The sequence below is a fragment of the Cricetulus griseus genome, chromosome 6, assembly GCF_003668045.3.
Source record: "Cricetulus griseus strain 17A/GY chromosome 6, alternate assembly CriGri-PICRH-1.0, whole genome shotgun sequence".
NCBI classification, from domain to species: Eukaryota; Metazoa; Chordata; class Mammalia; order Rodentia; family Cricetidae; genus Cricetulus; species Cricetulus griseus.
Genome location: NC_048599.1, coordinates 58113788 through 58139665, shown reverse-complemented (window position 1 = coordinate 58139665; position 25878 = coordinate 58113788). Strand labels below are relative to the sequence as shown.

Here is a 25878-nt window from a genome sequence, read left to right as displayed (position 1 = left end):
TACCTGCAACAGCAACACATGATACCAATGGCCTTTGATAATGAGTTAGCTTCAAAATATACTCATCTCATCACATTATTTGTTCTTTAAAGGTACCATCTAAGGTAGGTTTCAAAAAAGCCAATATAGAAAAAGCTGTAGAGAAATGTTCCTTCCCTAAATGCTGTTAACATATTACTATGGTGTGCCAGGTAGTTTTTTGTCAACCTGACACAAGCTAGGGTTATCTGGGAAGAGGGAATGTCAGTGAAAAGAAATGCTTCCATCAGATTAGCCCACCGGCAAGTCTGTGGGGCATTTTCTTGATTAATGATTGATTAATGGAAAAGCCCTGCCTACTATGGGAGGTACCACCCCTTGCACCCCAGGGCAGGTTGTATATAAAAGAACGCTGACAAGGCATGGTGTAAGCAGTTTCTCCATGGCCTCTGCTTCAGTTCCTGCTTTGGCTTTTCTCAATGATGGATTCTGATAGGACCTGAAATAAACCCTTTCCTCCCCAAGGTGCTTTTGTTCATGGTGTTTATCACAGCAATGACAGCAAACCAGAACATATAGTCTGAGTTACTTGAAACTGTGGTCATTGGTTACAACAGAAAATAAGATAATCTGTAATGAAAGCCACACAGTCTCCACTCGTGTCTGAAAGAAGGCTGTACGAAGAAAATTTGAAATAAATGAGAAAGACATTAATTTTGTTAAAATTTTTATATTAAAAAGTGGCATGAACTTTTCATGTAAAACAAAAATCTGGGGAAGGCGAAACTGGACAAAACCATTAAAACAGAAATACAGCACTTGGAGTGAATCCCGTCACCTGGTGATGCTCCTTATAAGCAGTCTCTAAACCAACACCAGATACAGTTGATCATTAAAAAAAAAAAAAAAAAAAAAAAAAGAGCAGCAATCAGGGCCTCCACACCACTCATGCAAGGACAACTACTTGAAAAGCAACGGGACCTACTCCCTTTCTACAAGCTCCCCTTCTGAAGCATGACAGTCCCACTTGCAGGGTGAAGAATCATAGCACTTAAACCAAATGTCTCTTGACATCTAGTGCAATCCCAAAGAATGGCTGAAGATAACCAAGTATTGCCTGTGACTCTGCAATGCTGCCCTTGGAGGCTGACAAAACGGTAGTTAAAATTTTTGGAGTGTGCACCACATTGCCAGCAATGGGATGTGTCGTAATAGCAGATGTCAGAAGAGTTAAGCTAATATTTCTTTTTAAAGCACATCTGAAATAGAAAAATCTTTAATATACACCATTTGTAAACAAAATTGCACTTGATTTTGAAACATATGTAACTCTCTCTTTTCCCTCTCCCTTTTGGTCACTGATGGATCTATGGTTCCTTAACTAAGAAGGGCCCATTTCACTCAAACTTCTTCTGCAAGATGTAACCTTGACTTCTTGGGAAACTGAAAGATAAACGACAATTTCTCCCATCACTGATACAACTTCCTAAATAAATGAAATCACAGGCAGCTGCTCCTAGAGATGACAAATTATGGTGCAGATGACATAGTCCTTTCAGAAACATTAAACTTCCTAGTCTGACAGATTATACAACTGAACAGGAAGTTCAGGGACAACACGTAGGTTGCAAAAACAGTCATGATGGGGTTTGGGAGGGAAGGATATCAATGATGTAAAGAAGCTTGTAGATTTTTCGAATCCTATGAATGTGTTCTCAGTAAGCTGTTCTTCTTGGTTGACACCTCTCCCCAGCTCCCATGCACAATGATCAAGGAATAGAGCAAGATGTCATTGCCTCCTTTAATCCCATGGAGCAGTGCAGAAGACTGACACACAAGCTGGTCTCTTCCCTGATACTAGCCATCTCCAACAGCAGTTTCCCATTGCTCACTCCATCTTTGACCTTTCAAAGTGTGTGATCATTCGTTCCTAAGGAAGAAAGAGATTTATTCTAAGTACATAATTTAAAATGGTCTAAATTCCAAATAATTTCTGTAAAAATGGCTCAAACACACTTTTTCCCACAAATTCTTTTTTATGTTAATTATTTACAGCAGTGTAGCTATGACTATACTGAAACATTACAGGTCCCATCCAAGGTTAAATAACTCAACTACAACTCAGAAGGAAATTCAGCACCCTTGTAGTGCTGGGATGAAAGATGTGCACCCCCCCCCCCCCCCGCAGCTTGTTACTCACATTTTAAATGAAAACATTCGTAAGTCTGACCATGCACATAACTCTAGAAAAGGGACTATATATGTGTACAGACATACAGAAAGAAAAAGACTCTTCCTCAATAGAATATTCATGAATGGCTATTTAGTTACCAGACCCACAGAAATAATGTCCATGATTTGATTACTAACCTCATCTGAATCCAGCAAGGCCGGAAGTGCTCTGCAGAGAAACATGACATTTAATAAGGCCTCAAACTAGTTCATGAAGGACAACAGAATAATGAATGCAATTTACAGTTTTTTTTTTTTTTACAACTTAGCTAAGATTTTTATCTTATTATTAGCCCTTCAAGATGACAAAAAAAAAAAAAAAAAAAGCAAATACAAAAAGAATCAGTCACTCAAGTTCTATAGAAAGAATAAAACATATTCTACAGTGTGGCAGGGTCAATGCCCCATTAACATCACATCTCTGGGAAGGCATTCAGACTTTAAAGGAATACCCTATGGATTTTAGACCCAACAGAGTTGTCATTTGAATGAGTAATTCTAGTTATTTTTGTTTTTATGTTACTCCTAATCTTTTAAGCATTCCTTGATACATATTCTCATTAGATTTCTCTTCAGTTTGTCCACTGAAAATAATAATGAAGTAATCCTAGCACTGAAGCAATGCTAGCAATTGCTAGAGGTTCCTCCTCTAGCAATAATCCAAACACTTACACATCAGTCACGGAAGAAGGAACATTCTCTTCTACCCACTTCAAATCGTCTTCCTGCTGGGAACATAAATACCAAGTGTTAATGAAATATGCCAGTATGCCTCAAGAATAAATCCCACTTCATAAGACCTTAATTCTTTTCTTCTGGTTTTTCAAGACAGGGTTCTCTGTGAAACAGTCCTGGCTGTCCTGGAACTCACTCTGTAAACCAGGCTGGCCTCAAACTCACAGAGATACACCTGCCTCTGCCTCCTGAGTGCTGGGATTAAAAGGCATGAACCATCACCACCCAGCTATCAGCCTTTTGTTATACACAGTACATGCACATAACAAATGAAGCTGACAAAGAATTATATTAACATTTTCTTAAGTACCTTTGACTAACCTGTCCCTGGTATTCCAACCCCTAACTATTATCTAACCTTCTTTCACTGTGAGTTCTACATTATTAGATTTCACAAATATGAGATCACGTAGCACTTGTTTTTCTGTGCCTGACAATAGTTCACCAGTGTCACTGAAAATCTCAGGATTTCCTTCTATTTTAAGAATAAACTTGACACTTAAGGAAATGCTCAACATCCTTAGTCATCAGGGAAATGCAAATCCAATCAACTCTGAGATACCATCTTACACTGATCAGAATGGCTAAGATCAAAAACACTGATGACAGCTTATGCTGGAGAGGATGGACATCGCCATTGCTGGTGGGAGTGCAAACTTGTACAGTATGGTGACTTCTCAGAAAATTAGGAATCAACCTACCTCAAGATCCTGCAATACCCAAAGGATATTGGGCATATACCCAAAGGAGGCACATTCACACCATAGGGACATTTACTCAGCTATGTTCATAGCAATATTATTCATAATAGCGCAAACTTGGAAACCACCTAGATGTCCCTCAACCGAAGAATGAATGAAGAAAATGTGGTACATTTACACTGTGAAGTACTACTCAGCTGTAAGAAACATGACATCCCAAAATCTACAGGCAAATGGACAGAACTAGAAAAAAAAACATCCTGAGTGAGGTAATCCAGATCCAGAAATGCAAATATAGTATGTACCCACTCATAAGTGCATAGCAGACATAAAGCAAAATATACCCAGCCTACAATCCACAACCTCGGAGAAGCTAGAACCCTCCTCCAGAAACAGATGGAAGCAGATGCAGAAATCCACAAGTAACCACTGGGCGAGCTCCTGGAGTACAACTGAGGTGAGGAAGGAGTGATAATATGAACAAAGGAGTCAAGACCATGATGGGGAAACCCACAGAATCAGCTGACCCGAGCTAGTGAGAGACCACTGACTCAAGTCTGACAAATGGGGAATCTGCATAAGACCCAACTAGACTCCCTTAATATAGGTGACAATGGTGTGGCTGGGGCAATATATGAGGCCACTGGCAGTGGGTCCAAGATCTAACTCTAATGCACAAACTGACTTAATGGAGCCCATTCTATATGGAGAGATACCTTGCCCAGCCTAGACGCAGCGGGGTGGGGGGTGGAGAGGTGCCTAGGTCCTGCCTCAATGAGATGATGAGACAGACTTAGTAGACTTTCTAGAGGAGGCCTTACCCTCTCCTAGGAGCAGATGGGAGGTGTGGTGGATGGGGGTAAGTAGAAGAAACTAGAAAGAGGAGGGAGAGGGAACTGGGATTGGAATGTAAAAAATAAATGAATAAATTTTTAAAAAGAATAAATGCTATATGACTGTATATTCACTTCAATGTCATCCATTGAGTGAAACTTTGCTTTCAAAACAGGGTTTCTCTGTGTAGCCCTTGCTGTCCTGGAAATTCACTTTGTAGATGAGGCTGGCCTTGAACTCACAGACTTGCCTGCCTAACTACTACTCCCATATGTTGGGATTAAAGGTATGCACAAGCATGCCCGTGTCAATGAGTGAAACTGAAGTATCTTTGCTATTGAGGCTGCCACAGTGAGCATGAGAAGGCAGGCACCCTTTCAGCACACTGACTTCTCATGACGGTAAGTCCAACAGCAGGGTTATGACGCCATGGAGTAAGTAGTTGTACTTTGATTTTCAGGGACTCTTTACACTAACCCATGTCAGCAGAGCACATACAGGGTTCCTTGTACTCTCCCTTCTCACCAAGGTTAGGATAACAGCCATTGTAGCAACTGTAAGGTAACAGCTCACTGTGGTTTTATTTTGCGTTTCCTGATTATCTGTGGTGAGCATTTTAAAACATACATTTGTAAAGTCTTCCTGTGAGAATTTCTACTCAAGTCCTTTGCCCCCTTTTAATCAGCATGTTTTCCTGCTACTCACTTGTTTTGAGTCCCTTATACATAGATATTAGCCATATAGAAATTTCTCTACTTACTCTGTCAACTGTTTGCTCTATTAACCATATAGCAGCTGTTGGTTTGATGCAATTCTATGTGATGACTGTTCTGTTTTTGATTCTGTGACCTAGTCTGCTTGATCCAAATTAAAAAACAAAAACAAAACAAACCCAGTATACAGACCAATATGATGCCATGTCTCTCTTGTCTTCTTCTATGAATTTTACAGTTTCAGGCCTTAATCACATTTAAGATCTTAATCACACATACACCCCCGAAACTCCACCCATTTTTAGTGCTGGGGATTGAACCTAGGACCTCATTCAGGTGCTGCTGGTACTCTACAACTGAACTATATCCCCAGAGCCTTTAATTCATTTTGAAAAGACTTCTAGTTTCTCCAACACCATTTATTGAAAAAAGAAAAAAAAAGTCATTTTCCTATAATGTGTCCTTAGTACCTCTGTCAAAATTCAAATGACCAGAAAGGTATAAAATTTAACCTGTAAGCTCGCTACTACATTCCATTGGTTCTCTTCTCTATTTTTATGCCAATACCATATTGTTTTGATTATGATGGTTCTGTAGGTTTGTTTTAGTTGTCCTATGGGTTAGACTTGGGACTCATGCATGCTGAACACACTCTACTGTTAACTATAGCTCTAGCTCCCTGTGGAACATTTTGTGTAATATATGTATATATGTGTTCATGTATGTGCAGGTATGTATGAATGTGTGTGCACTCGGGCCAGAGATGGTGGTAAGAGAGAACCAACTCTCGTAAGTTGTTGTCTGACCTGCAGACAGGCATAACATACACCTTACTTCACTTACACCCATACACATGCGCTCGCGCACACACACTTACACACACACACACACACACAAAAATAAACAAAAACAGAAATAGAAATGTGATGTGTACTAAAATATTTAAAAGCATAATAATAGCACAGTTACAAAAGAAATCATTAAGGCCTACTCATAACAATCTTGGGTTCTACCCTGGGCCACAGACCAGGCAAAGATCACAAAGAAAAGAAACAGTCACACTTACTGTTTTGTTTACTTTACTATTTCCATTTGGTTCCTGCTTGGTACTTCTCATTTTCATTCCTTCTGCAAAAGGGAAGAAAAAAACAATAAAAAGCCCATAGATTGGCTACCTTTGTCATCACACCAGCCACCAAAGCAAAAGCCATACTCAAGAGGTTTATTTTAAGCTTACTGATTGAATTATGAACAGATGTTCCTCTATCCTAACATTTGTAATAAAAGTGCAAAGCTAAATTTGTGTCTCACTTCTATAAGAAATCTGGACATTAATGCAGAAGTGTTACTCCGTTTATCATGGCTTCACTTAGAGCTTGGTTGTTCTCTCTTCACCCTAACATTACCAAACTCAAGAAATGTCATAGATTTTTTTTTTCCTTTTAAAATTATTTTCTCTGAAAAAACAAAAAATACTGAGTGCACAAATAAAGCTCACCAAAGCTTTCCTTCAGCATCGGTTCCTTCTGCTCATCCTCTTCATCTTCCTCTGACAATGGTGAAAAGGCAAACCTGGCAGAAGAGCACAGAGGGGACACCCGCTCTCTGACTATCACAGAACTTAGACTGGAAGTGCAACTACAGTATTTCTTCCCCTTCAGAAAGGTCTTAAATGCCTATATATATCATCAACTGAGCAGCAGGACGGTATGAGCCACAGACTACCTGTGACTTTAGACAAGTTAATCTCCTCATCTGTAAATGGAGACAATAGAACAAGAGTCAAAACACTCAGTAGTGTTTTCCGAAAAATAAAGTCAAGCTAGGCGAGGCGGCACAAACCTGTAATCCCAGAACTAGAGAGGCTGAGTCAGAACAGTTAAGAGGTCAAAGCCAGTCTAGTGTGGATGACGCAGCGAGACCCTGTCTCTTATCAAGTAACAAAAACCTCCAATTCAAGACACAATTAAGTGTTCAAAACACTATCTGATATGTTTCAAAGACATACATCAGGAAAATAATTCTAATTTAAAACTTCAGCCTTCAGGCTGAGTTAAAAAAAAAAAAAAAAAAAAAAAAAAGGAGGCCTAATTTTAGGTGCCCTGGGTAATTTAAAATCTCAGTCTCTACATGAGAAAGCTACTAATTGAGCACACCTCAGATGCATTTTCCTCAGTATTCCAATGGCAATGAGACTTGGTGGTGATTCCTAGAAGGCTTTACTCACTCTGTACTTCCAATTTTATTACTGTTGCCTACACTTTCATTTTGCTTCATTTTAAAATCTCATGAGGGGGAAAAAAAACCTATTAATAGGATAGGAACAGGGAATGTACATCATCAATAGACAGGCTATCTTAATCTTCCTCATATATAACACTGTTAACTAAGCTGTTAACATGAAGCCACAGGGAATGCAGGCAGTGTTTGGAAAAGAAAGCAAGACAGTAATGCAAAAAAATTTTTTTCTTTTTTTTTGGCTTTTTGAGACAGGGTTTCTCTATGTAACCCTGGTTGTCCTGGAACTCCCTTCGTAGACCAGGCTGGCCTCAAACTCACAGAGGTCCTCCTGCCTCTGCTTTCCCAGTTCTGGAATTAAAGGCATGCATACCATGCTTGGCTAAAACAAAAAACTTTTAAAGACTGAGGAAAGGAAACATTTTAAATCACATTACAGTACACTCTCCCTACCAGTATGGTTTCGGCTCTCTTATATTCTTTCACAGCTTTTCACAGCTCGACTTTGTGTATTTGATTAGTAAATTTGTACCCTTTCCCTTTTGGGCTACGTGGCTTAATGTAATCTCTGAATCATCTAAATGTAAGGGAGAGGAAAAAAAAAAAAACTGGAACAAAGGTATGGACACTGATATCAGGACTTGCTTGCACTGAACAAATAACTATAACCTTAAAACCCCAGAACCAGGAACACAGACTTTCAATTCACCTATCTTAGTCAGTAAGCTAGGTGGGGCCTACAAAATTGTTTTTCTTTCTGAACACCAGAAACAGAGAAATTCTCCATTATGTTCTCCCATATTTGCCTAAACCAAATTATTTATAGTATAAGATGTTGTCAGAGTTGAAACACGTTTGGCTGGAACGTCCAGCTCACTTTTGCTTGATCCAGAAAGCCCCCTTCCTCTCTCTCTAAACCCCACCCTCTCAGGCAATCTCCAAGAAAGAAAAGGCACCACCGCCTGGCTACTTCGCCTTTTTAAAAATCTTTTCATTATTGCCAAAGACTCACTAAGCCCTCCCGACATTTAGTCTGGCTATGCTGGGATAGCCACCCACTCCACCTGCAACAGATCCTATCTCCCTGTTTGTTCCTGTCTGCTCTCCCACCCTAAACTGTGTAAACGTCCCGTCCTTACGTTTGTTACAACATGGGAGTCAGAACCGGAGAGGCCAGCACATGCCAGTTCTCCCTTATGGTATCAACTGATCCTCATCTTATAAGACAAGCTTCTCAGATATTTTCAAAGTTAAGTCTAAAACAAGTATCTAGAAACAAACATTTATCTAGTTTACATATACCTAACAGATAATGGTCCTCCAACACTTCAGACATCCAAAATATGGCACTTAAAATAAAAAAGCTTTTTATGATAGAGGCATGCCAGCTTGTGGCAGCACCCTATCTCCTCCAAAGAAGAGGATGGGCACAGAAGAACTTTCTCCTGGAGTTTGCTTTAAATGAAGCAAATCCAGTCAGGGGGTGGAAAAAACTGCCTTTTACCCCAGCAGGTGCCAAAACCCTGTCCAGACTGTGGACAAGAAGGACACTGCCTAGACAAGGTAGGCCAGCGCCCCCCCCCCCCAAGTTAATACTCCACAGCAAAGCCTGTCAGATCTTCTGGGCCTGTCAGCTTAAGACTGATGCTACCCTGAGACCTCTATCCCCAATGACCACAAAAGAACCTGGTGCAGCTGTCTATGGAGCCAAGAAATCCCTGTCATTGTTAATAGATTTGGGGAGCTGCTTCACCAGTATCCCACCCCCACCTTCCAGGCTACAATGCCCTCGGTAGTTCATTAGTTAATTCATTAGTCAAGTTTCTTATTAAAAAATACAGACAGGTTTGCCTTGTTCACAGGCTTCATAGTAAAAGATAAACATGTTTCAGATGTAACTTTCCACTAAAAGGAACATGGAAAATGATTTAAAGTGTATAAAGATGTTTTGGACTTCTGTCCCCCTGCTATGCTATTGTTACACTGGAATTTCAGTGGTTCAGAGTTTTAGCACTGAAGCACTAAAAAATGGAGTTCTGACAGAGCACAAGCTCAAGATTTTAAATTTACATTGGTTATCTTCTAAGTATAGACTTAAAGGTGAGTTTCATCAGGTTAAAATGGACACCATGGCATAAATCTGTTCTAGGTGTTTTACAGACACCTCCATGTCCCTGGGAAAGAGTTCTACGACTGTATCAATGAATCTGGACTGGTGGAAACTAACATCGAGTCACTCCACAAATTGTCTGAAGAACTTTGCCAATACAACTAGGGCACATCTCTGTTCCATTCTTTCTGGCAGTTTTCACTCTTCCCATGGTTACCCCATTCATAGGACTGGTGGTAATCTATTTTTTCTCCCAGCAACTTGCCTTCTCTGCTTCCTCCCAGAATGGACTCATGAGATCTTCAGGGTAGCAGTTAATCGAAATGCTTCTTCATCCAGACCTCCCCACTGAGCATGAGACCACTGACTCCACTTCCCCACATCATCCCATGCCAACAGGAAGTAGCCAGATTTCAACCGCGCCCATATACTCAAAAAGGTCGAGATGTTTGGCTGGAACCCCTAGCTCACTCTTACTTGATCCAGAAAGTCCCATTACTCTCTTTCCAAAAAAGAAAAGGCACCAAAAAGCCCAGCTCTGCTTTCTTGCCAGCTAAAGCAGTTCCTCCCCTGAAGTTGCCAGTTGCCCACATAGTGTTCAGCCTTTGACTATACTTTGGCACAAACCCAGCTTGTGGCAGACATGTAATCATCCCTCACCTACAGAGTATATAAACTCTTGCTTTAGTTTTGGCATGTGACTTCTTCTGCCTCAAACTCTGAGGCTGGAGAACTCACCCAGAGTTCAAATAAACATGTTCTATTATTTTTTCAATTCAGCTTACTGTGTTGGCAGATAATAAAACGGACCTAAGTACCTCAGTTTTATTCCCTTCTACCACAAAAAAAGGAAACAAAGACCCGAGGAAGTAAAAGAGACAGCATGTCAGAACCACAAAGCAAGTTAATGAAAGAGCTGAAGCATCCACTATACAACACAGACATGACACTGTCCCCTAATATACAACCCCTATTTGACAGCATGGCCATTCTGGTAGCAGAATAAAGAGTCTCAGTACCTCTGGTTATTTGCTGATGGTCGCCAGAGAATCATGATGACAAAAAGGATCATGGAAAACAGTAACCGCCAAATGGCATCATCCACCCACAGCTCCCGCCAGTCCTGCAATAAGGGGGAAATGTACAATACTTTATGTATATTATCACTGTTCACATTGTATTTATTAGAAGCTACTGTACTAGGCACCTGGCAAATGCTGAGGCTATAAGCTTGGAAAGAAAGTAGCTATTTCCTTTGTTGTGTTTATTGTTGCTGGGCAAAGGCACCAGCGAGTTGCACAGAGTACCTGTCAAAGTGTCATAGCTTATAGAATCCTCAAGGAAAGCAACATTTGGCTGCTAATTTTTAAGTTTTATTTATTTATTGTTTTTGACCAGGCTGGCCTCAAATTCACAGAGATCTGCCTATTGCTGCCTCCCAAGTGCTGGGATTAAAGGCTACTGTACCTGGTTTAGGCTTAAATTTCTTTTTCTTTTTTTGTTTATTCAAGACAGGGTTTCTCTGTATAACAGCCCAAGCTTTATAGTCCAGGCTGACCTTGAATTCACAGAGACCTGCCTGCTTCTGTCTTAAATGCTGGGACTAAAGGCATGTGCTACCATGCCTAGATCTAGATTTAGATTTCTAATCCTAGTGGATTAAAATTGTGTGCCATCATGTTGGGCCTAAAAAGGCCTGGATACAACGCCTAGTGGAACTTCCTGAGCCTGGCTAGAGTTTGGTGCCCTGTCTTTGGCCTATCACTTCCAAATAGGAGTGACTCAGCAGAACTGCCTCTGCCCAGCTACTGTTAACCTGGTGAAATATTATTGGCCCTTATACCTCACCCCATCCTTAGGTCCCCACCCACTTCCTCAACCCTATATAAGTATCTGCCTGATGCAATAAAGAGAGATCCTGCTTCAACAAGTCTCACGACTCAGTGTGGTTCTCTCTGGTAACCAGGAAGGGGGGGTCTGGGTCGTTGACTCTATCCATCACGCTCAGCCCTAGGAAGAGACCAGTGGACCGGCCCTTCCCCATCCCTACCTGCTGGAGGATCCGGCACCATCATGCCTGGCCCTATTGCTAATTGTATGGTTTTCATCTGTCACTTATCTGCATGGTCAAAAGAGAGCTCCGTCTATCTCCACAGAAATCCTACTAGCCACAGTCTGTCTAGATCCACAGGACATAGCTTCTACTCAGATAGAATCATTGACACATGATGTTCAGCACTTCTTGAGATTTTGAGTTAAGGCAAGCTTGCAATATGACTGGCTGTGGTTACCATCAACAAAATTCTTTTCTATGACAAGTATGATTATATAAAACATACCAAGATGGGCTGGGAGTGTGGCTTAATGCCAAAGCTCCTGCCTAGTATGCACAAGGGCCTGGGTTCAATCCCTAGGATCAATAAATTAATAAATACAAGCACACCACACAACATGGCAGTACTGAGTACTTAGGGGTAGAGACCTAGCCTTAAATTCTTATACTGTCTAAGAATCCTGGACTATAATCAACATTATCACACTCCTAACCCAGTGTTTATAACTTACCGACTGGCAAGTCACTATTCTGAACTTCATGGTTGTCCAGATGATGAACACAATAGATGCTAGCATGAAATGGAAAACCTGGTCAGATCATGAATGGCTGTTTATATCCCCAGTTATATTCGATGATCTTAAAAAAGTACAATTCCATAGTCCTGAACCTAAAAATTAATATCACTTATTTTCAAAATAAATTTGTTAAACACCTACCACAAGCAAGGCCCATAATACATACTATTGCCAACATTTTCTGTAAAGTACAGTCCTGCAATCATTTTGTCTTTACCATCTGGCTACTTCAGTAACCCCCAGAACTAGAACTGAAGCTAATGGAATATGTGCTAACTTTATTAGCATTATCAGAATAATTTTTTTCCTTCTCCAACTTATTTTTTTTTATTTAATAAGGTTTTACTTTTTCAAATGTACAGCTGATTGAACTTGTTTATGCATCACCACCACCACACAAAGAACACTTGTGCTCTGTGCTTTGAAACCAGCAAGATAAGTCCTTTACTAAGTAGCTCCTGAAGGGCTGCCCTAGCCAAGGAACCTCAAATCTTAGTTCCTCAGAGACCACAGCTGGAGTAATAAGCTTATAATTGGGCACTTCCTTACAGAGTTTGTCATATGTACTTTGTCAAACAGGACTAGATTGTTGAGCTTGTCCTGAACTTTGCCTTTGGACCACTTCTTTTTGGCCTTGCCACCAACCAGACTTACTTACCGGGTCTTTGTCTTTCTTGGATGACTTTCCGGCATCTGTCTTCTTCTTGTCATCCTTAGGCGGCATGATGAAGCTTGGAGAGTGGTGACGACCACTCCTCCAACTTATTTTTTGAGGAAGTATCTTTCACTCAGACTGCAGCACACTGACTGGCTAGACTCCAATTTGGGAAGACTACCTGACCAGTAAGCTCCAGGGGTTCTCCTCTTTCCACCTCCTAGCATTAGGATCACCCAAGCAAGCCACCATGGTGCTGGGGATCAGAACTGAGGTCTTCATGCTATTAAACCACCTCCCTAAACCCACACCTGGCTTTTCCACATGAGAATCAGGGATCTGAACTGTTGTCCTTACACTTACATAGCAAGCATTTGGCTGAGTCATCTCCCCTACTCTTAACCTTTTTTTTTTTTTTTTTTTTTACTCTTAACCTTTTTTAAAAATATTATAAATCTTTTAGAGAATTTGATTAGAATTATGACTGCTTTCCTTAAATGAAAAACAAAACTTTCCATAACAACCAATAGCCCTCTCAGGCTAAGAATTTCTGTTGTGGGAGCTGGAGATACAGCTTAGCAGTTAAGAACTCTGGTTGCTTTTCCAGAGGACCCATGTTCAGTTACTAGCACCCACATGGTGGCTCACAACTATCCATAACTCCAGTTCCAGGGAATCTGACACCACCTGATGGCTCTACAAAAGGCACAGGTGTGGTGTATAGATATATGCAGGCAAAACACTACTGAGGTAAAAAATAGTAATAAAATAAAAAAATAAACAAAATTCTTGTTTATTTTATTCTTGTTCTAAAGGAAATCATAGGATCATGACGCAACATTTAAAAAATTCCAAACTTACCTGCCACTGCTAAGATAAGCGTGTTGGTGAAATGTCGGTACAAAGAGAGCTTTACAATGTTCCTCCGAAGTTTTAATAGCTTCATTGTTTGAGTCAGGCTAATGAATATGTGTTTGCAAGTCAAGGAATTAAACATTCAAAAAGGAAAATAAATCAATTCTTAGGTTTTAGGATCTAGGTTCATGCTTGTAAAGTTACAGATTTCAGTGATCTTACAGCTCTTGTTTTCACTTATTCTCACAAACACTCTAACCTCGACATGACTAATGAGAAAATTATCATCTCAATAAAACACAAGAAAGACTACAGAACGAGGATTAGTGATGAAATAAGAAGTAAAATACAGGGAAACAAAGAAAATTATAGGTTCACTAGAAAATTTTTAAAAGATGGAAAAATCAAAACAGGGGGCAATGAGATGGCTCACCATCCAGTAATCAAACCTGGCAACCAGAGCTCCAGCTCCAGAACCTACATAACGGCAGTAGAGAGAATTCTCTAGGAAGGTGTCCTCTGACCTTCATACACTGTGCCACGCACTCCCCACCAGATAGAAATTTAAAAATAAAGTATTAAGGGCCTGGAGAGATGGATCAGCAGTTTCCTAACATACTGCTCTTGCAGACAACCAGGGTTAGGGTCCCAGCACCAACATCAGACAGCTCACAACAGTCTCCAATTGGAGGGGACCCAGCAGCCCCTGTCTGGCCTTTGCAGACAATGCACACATACACACAATGTATACATATAATAATTAAAAAAGAAAATAGAAATAAGAAAACGTAAGGGAGTGGAGCTTACCATGCCTTATCAGAGCTCTCACAGGTATCTAAGCCCACTTTACCCTTCACTGTCCCAGTACTCATGGATCACACTACTTGCCAGATAGTGGTCTGAATCCAGACACCTGAATTACAGTCTTTTTTATTATATGGCAATATACTCAAATTCAAAAATTTATAAATTTTGTTCATATTATTATGCTTTTTACAACCATCACAATCTATCAGCACAAAAACTGCACAATTACACATACACTTTTATACATAAAGACAAACCAATAGCCCTATAAGATAAATTCCAAAACTTGAGCCCAAGAAGTCAAGTTCCTACTAAACCAGTGTTTAAGGAACAGGAACTCAAACTTGTTTATCTGCTGTCATTTTTGTGAATGAATCAGCATTTTCTCTGACGGTCGAGGCAACTTCTGAGTGAAAGAACAAACTTAACCTTTCAAGGGCTGAAACCTGCTCATCCTACTTAAGAGATCTAGGAGGATCAAACCCCTTAAGTGGTTCCTAAACACATTTTGGGGATCAAATTCTTTTCACAGGCATCAAAGAATTTCACAGTTGGTAAAGACTAAAAGAAAAAGCAGGACCAGAACAACCAATGATTCTAATACAGGGAGAGATGAGCAAATAATAAATCCAAAACCAAGGTGAGATGTCCATTTTAAAAAGAGAAAGCAACAAAACAAAACAAAAGGCTAGGTGGTGGTGGCGCGCGCCTTTGATCCCAGCACTTGGGAGGCAAGGCAGATGGATTTCTGTGAGTTCGAGGCCAGCCTGGTCTACACAGAGAAATAAGAGGTAGGGGAGGGAGGGAGAGGGGAAAGAAGGGAGGGAGGAAAGAAGGGAGGGGGAGGGAGAGAGACAGAGACTGACAGAGAAAGGAGAGAGCAGACAGAAGCTTTGATCTCATGCTTAGCAACCAAATTCTGTGATTTTTTTTTTTTTTTTTTTAAGAATGAGAAAACAAAACAAACAAAATTGCTTACCTGAGCCCTCAGGCTGTTAATATATAAATTAAACCACTTCCCAGATCAAGGAGAAATCAACAGAAAGATTAATGGAAACCCATCTCCAAGGGGAGAAAGTGAACTGCCATCAAACAAGCCAATGAGAAGGATATCCACCAGCACAGGGCAGTGTCTAGGAAAGCCAAGGGTATAAAGGCCAAGGAAGCAAGATCAGTCTGGGCCTGCAGACAAAGAAAAAGAGGTGAAAACAGATGAATAGAGAGGCAAGAGAAGAAACCAGCACATGGTTCTGCATTTATGCTGACAGCTGGAAGGGGTTTGCATACGAACTAAAGAAAACCACAAGGACTAGCACCGGACAGATTAAACACGCCTCCCTTCTTATATACCTGCAGACAGCAAACAGCTTTAAATAATTCACAATTGTCAATTCTTCTCATTTCAATGAAATTGCTATAAAATACTACCATAGAGTTCCCATGTAAGAGAATGACACAGGGCTGGAGAGATGGCTCAGCAGTTGCGAGCACTGGCTGCTCTTCCAGAGGACCTGGGTTCAATTTCCAGCACCTAGATGGTAGCTCACAACTGTCTATAACTCCAGGGGATCTGACACCCTCACAGAATATATACAGGCAAAACACCAGTGCACATCAAATAAATAAATAAATAAATAAATAAATAAATAAATAAATAATCTTTAAAAAGAGAGAAAGACCAACACAAAAGTCCTTGTATTGATTTCCTATGGTTATGTTTATACTAAAATCCTAAAAAGACAGCTCTCACATTTTAGATAATTATTGCATCATTAACATTCTAAGAATTATTGATTCTCAGAGTAACATGATGAAATTTTACTAATGATAGCTTACCCTAAACTACAATGTAAGTAACTATCCTTCCCCAAAACATCATTCCTAGTTTCTACAAGTTTACATCTAAGCTGCTTTGTACATAATTCTAACAGCCCAATCACCAAGAATTATTAAAGGATATCCATAAAATAATACAGGCATCAACTGCAGAGAGGGCCAGGCTTACTATCAGAGCCAAGGAGTAAGAAAAGTACTACAGCAATAGCAGAAGAGAGAATGTGAAATTGACAGAGGGTTAAAGTCACTAAATATCTACAGAGATTGCACATAAAGGACAGCATGGTTTGAAAAACAAATTTACAATTATGAAGTATTATATGGAAGGGGAAATGTCAAGGGCAAAACCACATGTACAGAATTTAACACTTTGAATCTAATGGGTTATGACAAATCTGATTGTTTTACTAAATGAAATAATTGTAATGGTCCAGGAAGGCCTACTTCCTCCTTCCTTGGCAATGGACTGTAATTGCATTCAAGTTTTTAAATTTAAGTTCTGGAAAAGTAGAGAACACTGTTGCTTTTGATTTGATGAACCAGTAAACAGGAAAAAGAACCAAATAATTATCAGTCTGGGACAAGTGGAAAGAAGATACTCACTACAGATCATACACTAAATTTTCGAAGCTCTAACAGATGAGATTAAGAAAACAGAACTATGCAAGCTGAGCATCCCTAATTCAAAACTCCAAGCCCACAACACCCAAAGTTTTGAGATTCTTGAAGGATTTCAAATGTTGGACTTTTGGACTAAGGGATGTTCAACAACAGGTTCTATGTAAACACCCTAAAACAAAACAAAAAAAATTCTCAAGTCTAAAACACCCCTGATCCCTAGCACTTCAACCTGTACATGTCTACTGAAAATCAGAACCCATGGGTGACAGAAGAGCAGCCCACTAACTGACTCAAGACAGAAACATAACAGTAACTGACCACAAAAATTCAGACCAAGAAAAAAATAAAATAAATAAGTAATTGAGTCTAGGCAATACGGACCCCTGTAACTCTGAGGACTCCTTCCATGCCGGAGAACAAAAGATAGAGAGCTCCTGCCACCACAACCTTGTGAAGAGTAACTCCAAGGCGAGGCCTAAAATGGAAGCAAAGAGACAACCGAGTACAGAAGCAGCAAGTCACATGAGCAGACCATCAGTTGGCCCCATCCTCAGCCCCTCTCCTCTCCCACATCCACACACATGGCCATCATGGAACTCCACTGGCTCTACCTTCAAAGCATGCACAGGATCCAATTCTACCCCAGAATCTCTTTCTCTAGTGAACTGATAATCCCTTTGCTTTCCTCAAATCTTTGTTGGGATGTCACTAAGTGAAGCCTTCCTGGGCTTCACTATTTACAGCTCCAAGTTCTAATACCTGCAGGCATTCTTGATGTCCTTTCCTGTGAATTATATAGCAACTTCCATTGATGTATTAGATATTAAACTCACTTGCTTCAATTTTGTCTGTGTTCCCTTCCTCCACAAATGTAAAACCCAGACCTTTTATTTGTTGTACAGCTTAGAACAATGAGTGCCTGGTATCTGGAAGAACTTGATATTTTTTGGCTTAGGAAGAATTTGCTGAGCACTGCAAGGAGCACTAGACTATTAAATGACTACTACTGCATGCTTCAGTAACTTTTTTTTTTTAACTAAAAAAAATTTAGGACAATTATAATAATATTCTTTTGATGAAAAACATAATTTGTGAGTTGGAGAGATGTTTAGCAGTTGCTGTCTTGCAGAGGACCTAAGTTTGATTCCCAGCATGTTCATGGTGGCTCACAACCATATGGAACTCCAATTCTAGGGGATTCTCCACAGGTAGCAGGTACTTACACACACACACACACACACACACACACTAACATAAAATAAATAAATCTATTTTTAAAACTATGACTTGCAAGAACAGTTTCAAAGTCACTAAGTTCATCATGAAAGTTTGGTTTTTCTGCATTATTTGCCCCACTGCAGACTTTTTTGCAGGCACACTGAGTTTTTAAGAAGATATAAAGTAGCATTTTAAACACTTAGAACTGCTATGAAATTTCAGACTTTTTAAAAATTCTCGCTACTATTTCTTTTAACAACCTTTTGAGAACCAGCACTGTGTAGCTGGCAAATGTTTCAATCTAACTGGCATTTTTACTCAGAAGTGGATACTCACTTGACTATGCCATATCCCAGACTGACTATGATGACCAGGGTTCGAGCTAGTGAGCGTTTCACTGCTGACAGCAGCTCTGCAAGGACCAAGGCATCCTGGACTATGTGAAAGAAAGGGAGAGATGGTGCTATACTCCAGTTTCAACCAATCTCACTACCAGAATGTAGGTCTCTTTAACACTTTTTAGAACGAGCACAAGTATCAGACTTAAGAAAGAATATCTCTTGACAATTTTTAAAAGCATACAGCTACTATCTCTAATGAACTTAATTGTGTGCATAATGATCAGGGTGTGCTCACCCAAACTTCCCTAAAACCTTAGTCGACTATCTTACCTACCCTATACAGAAAGTTTGTAATATCAAGGGAATTTTCCTACCATTTTTTTGCAAACTGAAATACGGTTATACATGGAAAGCACACACATATACCCTAGTGCTGGTGCATAGTTTTTAAATTCACATCTATTTTTCAAGTCTTTCTAAAGACTCAGGAAGCAACAATAATTACTAATGAATAGTCTGAGAGAAAACTAAAACCATCTCAATAATCTACAATACCAAGTAATTTGTAATAAGCAGTCAACCTGACTAAACTATAAGTATCTTCCCATTCTCTTGGAATAACTATAATTTTATCAAGTCCAAGATGCACCCCAAACACACAGGCACAAAAATCTATGTGTCTTGCAATAAGTGGCATCTTACAATTAAATTGGCATTGTTTACTTTCTTAATGGTGGCTTGGACATCAACCACAATTGGGATTTAAGAAATATGTTAATCATTTCCTAAATAATTTTGTGTTTCAACAAAATTATTCTTGAGTTGTTGTGCCCCTGAAATGTAAGATTAAGAGGAAAAGTCACAATGACAGTGATTCTGCTTTGGTTATTTTAATAAGAAACTTTTGAAAAGCAGACCTATGTAACTACTGCTGACTTGACAGAAGTTAACATGCATCTCATTCATCATCAAAATTTGGGGCTGGAGAGATGCTCAGCAGTTAGAAGTTTATACTGCTCTTGCAGAAGATGTAAGTAGTTCCCAACACTCACACTGATTGACCCATAAATGCCTGTAACTTAGGCTGCATGGGGATCTGATCGCTCTGCTCTCCACAGGCACCTGCGCTTATGTGCAAGTAACACGCCCTCCCCAATCCGCCCACAAATACAGATTATTTAAAACATTTGAATTAAAAAAAAAAAAGAAAGGCAAATTTGGGTGTGGTGAGACGGCTCAGCAGGTAAAGGTACTCGATGCCAAACCTGAGAACCTGAGTTCAATCCCCAGGACATGCATGGTGAAATGAGAGAACTGACTCCTCCTATCAGTTGTCCTCTGGCCTCATGCACATGGACCCTCACACAGACACAAAAATAAACAAATGTAACTTTTAAAACGGCACTTTTTTTTTTTAACATACCAGATTCTCCTTTGTATCGGATATTCTGAAATTCTGCATAAAACACGGCTTTCTCAAACATTCCCAGAAAGATGACAGCACCAATCCAAAACTGAATTCTCAGCAGATCTCTCCAGTAGCAAGCAGACCACGCCAGCCAGAGAACACCAAATAGAACGTACACAATACACATCACCATGAAAAACTGTGATCCAATTGGAAATGAAATAAAAAGGAAAATTAGACCAAGAACCAAGTATTTCCATTTAAAATCAACATACAGTATAACAAACCACAAAAACTATTCTACCTTTAAAAAACAAAAACAAAAAACCTGTATCTCTAGGGTGTAATACTAAGAAACAGGAAAAAATGATTTAGTCTTGAAGAGAGGCAGACTACAGAAGGACTTGTCCTCAAGAATGTCTGCTCCTTGCATTAACTGGGCTTTTTTAGTTCACAATCCAGTGATAAAACGAAAACAACAGTGAAGAAAAAATAGGCCTGACAAGCTGGGATGCAGAATCACGAGGCAATGGAACACAACTAAAATGGGAAACTATTAAAGGGAAGGGAAGAGAGGAAAATTATGAACAGAAGTCTGCGAACAGACCAAGGATCTCTCACAGGCTTATGCACAGTCTGCACACTCACATAATGAAGAAGAGTCATCCTTTAGTCACTAACAGTGGGCTCAAAGCTACATTACAGCAATGCATGCCCTACTCAGAGCCCAGAGGTGAGCTGTGAGATGGACACTGAGGTACTTTCCAAGTCTACAATAGTCACTGACCTTTCCATTCTACAGATAAACAAGGCCCACAGGGTTACACTAACTCTCTCAAGATCACTGTCTGGGGAGATGTGCACTTAGGATTCAATTCCCAACACCCACATGGGGGCTCACAACCATCCTTAACCAGTTCCAGTGTATCCAATGGCTTCATCTGACCTCTGCAGGCACTATGTTCTCAAGCAGTAAACAGACAATCAAAAAGGCAAAACATTCACACCCATAATATAAGAAAATCTAATTTAGAAAGAAAAAAATTTAAGACCAAAACTTCAACTAAAAATTTCTGGATGGTATAGAAATAATCCTTTAATGAGACAGTGCTACAAAAAAGACGATTTTCATGCTAAATTAAATTTCAAATTAAATTAACTTATTGCCAAGGTTGAAAGCACATGTTGACTTACAATCATCAGTGGGTAGTCTTCAAGAGTGAGGTACTCATAAGGACCCTTTACTTCAACAGTCACTGGCAAAACATAGGCCTTGATTAATTTGATAGATTCAGGAATTAAACAAAAAACCTGATTAATGTTTACTAAATTAGCAAAAGTTTCATCAACTCACTTTTAAACACTTCAGTAATGGTGAATAGTACATTAGATATATACAGTAACTTTGAAATCCATGAATTAGTCTCATGGTTCATCTCATGTTTGTTTTCAAGATAAGACCTCACTATGTAGCCCTGGTTGTCCTGGAACTCACTATGTAGACCAGGTTGGACTCAAACTCACAGATATCCACCTGATATCCTGAGGGATAGGATTAAAGGATCCAAGTACACCACTATGCTTGGCTCATGCTCTAGTCCCCTTCAAGATTCATATTCTCTCTTTGTGTATACAATGTATTTACGCACGTTAGAAAGCATTTGTGTGTTCATGTTTGTGGAGTCCAGAAACCTGTATTATTCTTCAGGTGCTATGCCTGCTTCCCTCACCACCTTCTTTTTGAAACAGGGTCTCTCACTGGCCTAGAAAGCACCAAGTAGGGTAGGCTGGCTGGCCAGTAAGCCTATGTCTGCCTCCCCAGTGCTGTGATTACAAGCACACACTAGCACACCTAGCTTTGTCCCCTCTGAGTTCTGGGAATAGAACTGGGGTCCTCCTTATAAACACTTCAGAAGTACATTACAGAATGACCTCCTCAGTGCCATACTCACATTCTTTAAAGACTAGACTGACTGACATTCCTTCACAAACCCATCCCTGAACTTCCATCTAAAACTATTCCACCTCCTTTAAATCCCAAATGCTCTTGGTACACTTCTTACAAAGTATCCCTAATATTCTTGCCTTCTGTCCATCTTTACTATATTTCCCTAAGTTTTTACTTATTTTTTATGATCTTGCAAAATCAATATCACTTTCAAAATTAGAGTACTTTTTAAAAAGCTTAAAATTCATAATGCTTTATACAAGTAATATACCATATTCCTGGTAAAAATAAGACGTAAAGACAATCCAGCAGCTTCTTAATTATATAAGCAGAGCCCTTGCTCAAGAATGAAAGCCAACCAGTGAAGAGCACAGAGGTCCAGACCAGGCTGGTGAAACACACAGAAACAGCTGACCTGAACATCCGGGAACTCTTGCTCCCCAGTCTGATAGCTGGAATACCAGCATGGGACTGATCCAGACTCCAGGAACATGGGTTTCTGTGAGGAAACCTCAGATATCTATGGGACCTCCTGTAGAAGCCCAGTATTTATCCCTAGCATAGGTGTGGACTCTGGGAGCCCATTCCATTTGGAGGAATACTCCCTGAGCCAAGACACATGGGGGTGGGCCTAGGCCCTATCCCAAAGGATATGAAAGACTCTGATGACACCCTATGGAAGGCCTCACCATCCAGGGAGAGCAGAAAAGATATGTGACAGATAAGGTTTTAGTTGGGGTGGGAGAAGGGAACTGGGATTGTCATGTAAAACAATCCTGTTTCTAATTCAAATAAAAAAGTTGGGAAAAAAAAAAAAAGAATGAAAGCCAAAGCTAACAAAATCAACAAGAACCCACAAGTTCAGACAAAGCACAGCACCATTTATCAAACCCAAAATGACCTTTCCCAGAACTTGCTAACAAAGATTTTGCAAAAACCTGACTAATAAATAGCATTTAAGGAACAACAACAACAACATAAAAGTGCTATCTACAAGGTAAATCAGAGAAATTTGCCTCATTGAAGCAACTTCAATGATCATAAGATTAACTGTTTTAAGTCAGTCATGGTGGTACATGACTACATGGTGGTACATGACTACAATCCAAGCATCTAGAAGGAGAAGCAGGAGGAATCAGAGTACAGGGAAAGTTTGAAACCAGTCTGAGCCATGAGACCCTGTCTCAATAAAAGACTGATGGTTTAAAAATTGCCACTGATAAAAGAGTTGAATAAATTTTAGCAATAATGGTAAGTTAAACTCTGACTTAGCTGGGTTTGCTGCTTGACTGTAATTGTAGTAGATGAAACACAAAGGAGCCACACCACTGGCACCAGGCTCCATCAAAGGCTTTAATGAGAAGATGAAGAAGTCACATTTGGTGGCACAGACTTATACTCTCAGCATGTGGGAAGCTGGGGAAGGAGGACTGTTGCAAGTCTGAAACCAACCTGGATTATACAGCCAGACCCTGTCTCAAACACAAATCAAAAAAGACATCTGGGCTAGGTACAACACAGCACATATGAGGCCTAGGTCCAATCCCAGCATTGGAAAACAAACAAACAAAAAAGAGAAAAGAATGTTCACAGAGATAATTCTAGACTTTCAGATGGTATTGTTAATGTGTCTCCTCAGTTCCCCAAAAAACAAATATGCAAAAATCAGAAAAGAAAAAACAAGACATTAACTGTGAAAACAGGACAAGTATTTCCAGTAATGCAGTGATGGAAATGGAGTGGAAACACAGAACAGCATGGGAGGCTAAAGTCACAGTCATGCTGGACTCTGGTCATAAGAACAGGGTATAACAGTCTTCATGTAGTTCTTTTGCACTCAATAAAACTAGTGAGACTCAAACAGGATAAAGGGACCAGAGTCAGGTTAGATGTGTGAAGTGGGTAAAGTAGGGCCTCGCTCCCTCTTCTTTATGAGTTAATTAAAAATAACTACCACAACTGCTCTCTTCTGCCTATTTGTTATCCGTTAGAAAGGTGTGAACCTAGAACAGCGGTTGTCAACCTGTGGGTTGCGACCCCTTTTGGGATGAGCAGCCCTTTCACAGGGGTCACACATCAGATATCCTGCATATCAGATATTTATATTACAATTAATAACAGTACCAAAATTAGTTATGAAATAGCAACAAAAATAATTTTATGCTTGGGTATCACTACAACATGAGGAACTATATTAAAGGGTCACAGCATTAGAAAGGTTGAGAACCACTAACCTAGAGAAACATATATTCCAAGGTCCAGAAATTATGTTGGGTCTGCCTAGATCTGCTTTACCCCCATGTCACTGAATTGGGAATTAAGGACTCAACGTGAGGATCATAAAAATTTTAAATTGAGTCATATAAGAAAAGTCAATTAAATACACAAAATGGCTGGGAAAATTAACAAAGCCAAAGCTAGTCCATGGGGATAAAAATAAAACAAAATTCCATGGAGATTTAACAAGCTAAAGAACATAAAAGCAATATTAAAAGACTATTATTTACATAGTTCTTGGCTTTGTGTGTGTGTGTGATATATGTGTGTACACAGCATGTGTAAGCAAGCACACGTGTGGAAGAGAAAGGCTGGTAACAGCAGCTTCCTCGGTTGCTCTCCATCTTAAATTTTGAGACAGAGTCTCTGACCGAACCTGGCACTCACCAGCTATGCTGGCTGGTCAGCAGCTCCAAGGATCTAACTGTCTCTGCCTCTCCTAGGAGGGGATTACAGAGCTTCACCACTGTGCCAGCTTTTAAGGTGGGAGCTAGAAATCCAAACTCAGTCCCTCATGTTTGAGCAGCAAGTACTTTACTGACTGAGCCATCTCTCCAACCCATCATTTCTGGGGATTTGTAACAGGGTCTCACATAACTCCAAGCTGGCCTCAAATTCACTCTGTAGCCAAGGATGGCCTTGAACTCTTTGATCCCCCTGCCTCCACCTCTTGATTGCTGGAGCTATGGGTACCCACCATGCCTAGCAATACTAAAGATTATAAAAAGGAACAGACACAGGTACTTATAAAGAAATATGAAAAAACTTGTCAATAAATTTGAAATCTTGAATGCGATCAACACTTTCTCAAAACATGCACACCTCTGACATGAGAGAAAAGAACTAGAATAAAAACTTTTTACTATTAAAGAAAACCTACTGAAGTTGGTAGACACAGAGAATCAGATTGCAACATCAGTATAAGAAAAGTTCAAACAGAAGAAACCAGTGAGTTTACTCTTTAAAACTGTTTGTAGAATATAAAAATAGAGACAGTCTCCAATTCATTACATGTCATTATTGTAATTTGGATGCTAAATCGGTGAATGATAGGAAATTATAGGACAACTTATCTTGAACATAGACTTAACTAGACAAAAGGAATCCAACAATGTATATGAATAAGAACGTATGGGTATATGTTTGTGTAAACTATTAAGACCAAGCAAAAACTAAAGAATGGTTCCAAAATGGAAACCAGTTAATACAATTATCATATAAACAAAAAGGCTTATATGATCTTTTTTTGAGACAGGATCTCATAATTAAGCGTGGGCTGTTCTAGAACTTGCTAGGTATCTCTGATTGGGATCCTCTTGCTTGGGGCTCTGGAGTGCTAGGATTATAGAGATGAATGCCACCATGCCTGGTCTATATGGTCATTTTAATCCATATACAATTAATCCATTGCATTCTTTCTTAGTATTAAAAAAAGATGAAATAGTCAGTTTGGAAACAAGGACTTCCTTATCCAAATAAGAGTATTTTGAGGAAAAAAAAATCTATAGTAAATAGTATATTTAATGGTGAAATGTACCAATAAAGTCAGAGGTTAAGGTAAGGATGGCTGCTATCACTGTTTCTACTCAATATTCTACTGAAAAAGCAATAGGGAAGGAAACTACACAGTACAAATTAAAACCAAAAATGGAAACTACAGAAACTACAACATGTAGTACAAAATTCCAGGTAAAAGGTAAAGACTCTGAGAGTTCTGTAGCTCCAGAAGAAAGGAAGAT

General features: G+C 39.6%; 1 protein-coding gene across 4 annotated transcripts in view; it reads right to left on the bottom strand.

Moving 5' to 3' along the window:
- Positions 1-689: 689 nt before the first annotated feature.
- Positions 690-25878, bottom strand: part of Tmem87a (transmembrane protein 87A) — a 46325-nt gene continuing 21136 nt past the window's right edge. The window contains exons 8-20 of one of the 4 annotated variants that reach the window (XM_027422120.2): positions 21109-21170; positions 19930-20113; positions 18502-18601; positions 17329-17422; positions 16451-16522; positions 13690-13798; positions 12108-12166; positions 10562-10665; positions 6693-6766; positions 6261-6322; positions 2884-2939; positions 2350-2380; positions 690-1909 (exon numbers count right to left, since the gene is read on the bottom strand). In XM_027422120.2, coding sequence (XP_027277921.1) covers positions 1868-1909; positions 2350-2380; positions 2884-2939; positions 6261-6322; positions 6693-6766; positions 10562-10665; positions 12108-12166; positions 13690-13798; positions 16451-16522; positions 17329-17422; positions 18502-18601; positions 19930-20113; positions 21109-21170 — 1049 coding nt within the window. In that variant the 3' untranslated portion in view covers positions 690-1867. Of the gene's footprint in view, positions 1910-2349; positions 2381-2883; positions 2940-6260; positions 6323-6692; positions 6767-10561; positions 10666-12107; positions 12167-13689; positions 13799-15603; positions 15673-16450; positions 16523-17328; positions 17423-18501; positions 18602-19929; positions 20114-21108; positions 21171-25878 lie in introns of all 4 variants that reach the window. The other 3 variants (XM_035446071.1, XM_027422121.2, XM_035446072.1) reach the window with 3 other exon arrangements.